The 4,607-nt window shown below is 34.7% G+C and overlaps 1 protein-coding gene across 1 annotated transcript; it reads right to left on the reverse strand.

Annotated features, from left to right (window-relative positions):
* Positions 1–682: 682 nt before the first annotated feature.
* Positions 683–3,151, reverse strand: LOC111288581 (DELLA protein GAIP-like). Its single transcript, XM_022879523.2, has one exon. It carries the CDS (start codon positions 2,863–2,865, stop codon positions 1,018–1,020), a length of 1,848 nt encoding a protein of 615 aa, XP_022735258.2. The 5' UTR covers positions 2,866–3,151; the 3' UTR covers positions 683–1,017.
* Between the last annotated feature and the right edge of the window lie 1,456 nt (positions 3,152–4,607).

The raw sequence follows: 4,607 nt of genomic DNA on the forward strand, positions 1-4,607 counted from the left end.
CGATGGATAATGATATTGGATTTATTGGTTGAATTAGACGTGTTAATTGTGTATACAATTTCAATTATATTTTTTAAAAATTTTTTATAGGTTCCGAAGATTGTAATATACTAACAACATTAACATAATAACCTATTCTGAAATAATTTTCATGAATTTAATAATTTTATTTTTGACAACTATAACGTACTGGCAATTATAAAAAAATACATGTTATTCTATTAAACTATTGCACCGCGTAACTGCAGACCGGCTGATACATTAATAGTAACTTCAATAGCTCTGCTAATGCTTTCATGGTTGTTGCCAATGTTATCATTCAAAGGCCAAAAGCAGTATCATACTTTCGGTAAATTTTCTGTGCTGCCTTACTGCAGCCAGCAAGCTGGGATACTGACAATGGAATATTAGCTTAGTGTAGAAACTGTTGGGTTTTCATCCACACTTGTCCTTTTTATCTCTTGAGCCTATGGATCATTGGATGTAACTGGATCTTCATTAAAGTGTAATTAAATTTCAACCATCGATAGAATTCAAATACCAATTTTAATAAAATTCATTCGATATGAATTTTTTAATGAAATATTTTTTTTCAATCAAAATTACATAATTTTTATTGAATCAATCTCATTGTTCACGGAGGCTCGCTCCAATCCAAACATTTCCAGGTCAATTCCCAGAATTGAAGAAAAAAGTTCAATCTTTTTCTTTTATTTCCACCAAAGCTATATATATATATAAATAAATACACTGACCCTTTTTGCTTCACCCTGAAAATACAAAAGATTCCCAACCAAGAAAAAGATAAGAAAAATATCCTAAACAGAGGTAACTGAAACTTGAAATTAAAATAATGGAGGGCAGGAATGGGATTGGTGCCTTGGTGGTCTGGAGGGTCTCAGTCTCACCAGACAGGAAGGATCACCCAGCTCAGGATAGAACATTGAGAGCCACCGAGATAGGATTTGGTTAGGACCAAACTGAGTTGACTATAACTCATTGAATCAATTCACGAACTCAGTGGGAAATAGCTGTTGTTTTGTTGGCGAGTTTCCAAGCAGAAGTCGCAATGAGGGAGCGTTTATGCCAACCCAGCATCAAACACCCATTATTCTCCTCCACCCCATACCCATCTCCGCCAGCAAACAAGGCCAACAACATACTGGCTTGCTTGAAAGCATTGGAACCCAAATGAACAGGCGCAAACCCGGCCGAACTCAACCGGTTTCTCCACTGAGTCAACGTCTCGTGTCTCTCAACTCGGTCTACCCCTTCACAAGCCACCACGTTACAAATCTGTTTCCCCAAATACACCTCCGACATAACGTTATCCTGAGTACTCACCGACCCCTCCAATGAGTCAAAAAGCGTCGAGTAATAATGTAATGATTCAGTGAACCGGTCTAAAAATATCGGACCGTTATGGTTCGCTTCCTGCTCAACGATAGTAACAATCTCAGGCTTCATTTGTTTCACCACCGATAAAACTTTGTCAATAGCGCCAGGTTGAGCCAACAATTTATGCAACTCGAAAACTGAGTTGACGGCGACAGCTTCAACTTCACCCGGTCTAAGATCTAGCATTGAAGCATCCAAATCGGCCAAAGAATTAGCCACGACCCGACGGTATTCAAACTCAACGTGAATCGTTTCAGCTAATTGCGCTAGCTTCCAACCAACTTCTTTCAAGTGATCCGAATTATCATGAGTGGGAGGACCAATCCCAGTTAACATAAAAGCCGGTGGACCACCAACTCTTAACGCCAAAGCTTGCATCAAAGCAGGCCATTGCATTCCTTGGTTCATCGAAAAATCGATAACATGAACTCTTTTTTTGCCTTCAAAAGCTTCAAGAATAGCTTGGTTAGCTGTGAAATGGGCGAACTTCAGATAAGGGCAGGTCTCGTAAAAGTGCATGTGAAGAACATCTGATAAAGACTGGTCGATTGGGTTTCGAGGATATAATCTATAAATCCTACGAGCTAACGCTTCAGCAAAATATGTAGCCACTTTTCTCATAGCTCCAGCTTGAGAAATCGCTAAAAACCCAATCTGTTTCACCAACGCTTCCGCGAGATTAAGCTTGTTTTGCTGGACAGCTTCTGCACATGCCATCAGAGCATGGACGAGCCGGATTCCGTTTTCCTGTGAGTCAACCAGAACTACAGGAAGAGATGACTCGGTCGGAATTCCATAGGAAGCGGCAGGAGCTAAGATATCCAAGTGCGACCCGGATGTGGATTTCAAACGTTTTTCGGATTTAATGTTGTTTTGAGTGGAAGAAGAAGAAGAGGAATCATGGGTTTGGGTTTTCTGAGAGTAAATAGCCTTACCAGGAATTGCTTTGAGATCATAATCTGAACACGAAGCTTCCTCAAAGATTTGTTGCCCTCTTTTCTGATGTTTTTGGTTGTTGTTGAAATCCAACGTCGTCAAAGTTGAAGACTCAGCAGGGCCAAGAAATGAATCGTCCAATATAGCCGACGCCGCCGCCGCCGTTCTAGCAGCGACAACAGGATCAAAAGTGGAAGGAGGGTTAAGCTCAGAAAGCATGCTTTCGAGCCAAGTGGACAGATCGGAAGGATTATAATGAACGGTTTCAGAAGCAAGGTGCGAAATCCCATCATCTTCAACATTACACATAACTTCCTCTAACTGCTCAATCTTCTGAGCAACATCTGCCATGTCCGAAGTTTTAACCTTGTAGCCAAGAACCGCCAAAAGCTCATCCATTCCACAGTCTTGTTGGGCGGCTTCTTCCTCCCACATCTTGGCCTTTCCGTTTGTAGAACCACCGCAGACGGAGAAGCTGCACACGTTCGATGGGTCTGGATTGGGTTGGAGATGATATTGGTCTCTTTTCATGCTTGTTGATTTCTTAATCTTCTTCTTCTTCTTCTTCTTCCTCTGTTTCTCAGTTCAAAATTTTTGGGCTAATTTTTTTTCTCTCTTCGAGGAAATGCTCAAAAACCAAAGAAAAGATATGAAGGGGTGAAGAATTTGAGCATTGGGGATTGGGGGTTTTGCTTGGTTTTTCACTACAACTCCCACTTCACCGTCAGACAAAAAATAAAATAAAAATTAAAGGAATCAAAATAAAAAATAAAAAAAAAAACGCTCGTGATGGGGCGCGACTTCCAATGAACTACTAAGGCTAACTACAACAACTACAGCTCAAACAGATAAGATGAAAATATACATTTTTACCCTTTTTCTAATTATTATTGATAATGAAATTTTTTCCATTTTGGTTTTCAGTTTTCAAAAAAATACAGCACAATGTGGCCCAAAATAAAACAAATGCCGTACAACGACTTAGGGTCCTCCTAAAATGTCATCAGCACTTTAATTAATTCTGTTACTTTTTATAAATAAACTTTTTCAGAGTTTAATTTATTTACACCTTAATTTCCCTTTAGTTACCAGGTTTAACTACTTACCCTGTCATAGATCCGAAAGTTACCTCCTCATTTGCATTAAAAAAATAAGCTTACATTATATAAAAAAATACGAAAATTATATTATTTAATTTTTTAATAAAATATATTAATGCCCCTCTATCCTCTCTACTTTTTCATTTATTTTTGGTAATTAATGGGTTTTACTTAATGTTAAATTTATATATAATATTAAATAAGCACAAGAAAAAAAAGATTTTGATTCGAAATTAAAAGTTTATATTAAGAGTTAAGTAGTTGATTTGGATTATAAAATATAATTATAATTTACAGTTTAGATTGATTTTATAGCCTTAGCTTGTAACTTTAATTGTGATTAAATTAAAAGTAACATACTCTAACAACATATCAGAGACTCTAGAGTTGAAATTTAAAATTATAAAATTTGTGGGCCTACATTGAGTTGATGCTTAATTTATCTAAGAAAATAACCATTCTCGAGATATTCTTACATAATTGTTTAAAAAAAAATAGTATTTTGTAGATAGCTTATCAAGATCTTATATGTTTAAAATTAATATCTAATTACACCTTATTATTTGATTTTTTTTTCTAAGATCTCTCAATGTTTTTGTGTCACTTTGAACCTCGATTATTATGAAGTTGAGCTGGATCGAATTTTATAAATGAGACAAGTTTTCTCAGCACTTATTTTATTCATTCACAAATTTTAAAATCAAAATTTTACTTTAAAAAATTGAGTTTTTTATTATTCGAATTAACAAACGTTGATATTATTTGATTTGATTTGATAATTAATTAAATTTTATTGAATTTAATTATTATTTTAATGTTAAATATTTTTATGCAAAATAAATGTACAAATCCATCTTATAATCTCTTTTTTCATAATAAAATATATCACAATAATTACAAAGTAGATGTAACTCTAACGTTAGCTGTAAGAGTAATATATATCATATATGATGCTTTTATTATGAATGATCCTAATAAATTATGCTATTGAAAATTTTTTAAATATAATTATCATATGATTTTACTAAAATGCATAACTAGTAAGATTGTTTATGTGAATATATATTTTTAATAGAGTTCATTTTTTAAGTTGAAGGAGATAAAAAATATATATATTTATCATTAAATCAAGAGGCTATAAATATATAATTGATCAACCTCTCCTTCATTTTG

The sequence above is a fragment of the Durio zibethinus genome, chromosome 4, assembly GCF_047325235.1.
Source record: "Durio zibethinus cultivar Kanyao isolate XHJ-2024 chromosome 4, ASM4732523v1, whole genome shotgun sequence".
In the NCBI taxonomy this organism is placed as follows: Eukaryota; Viridiplantae; Streptophyta; class Magnoliopsida; order Malvales; family Malvaceae; genus Durio; species Durio zibethinus.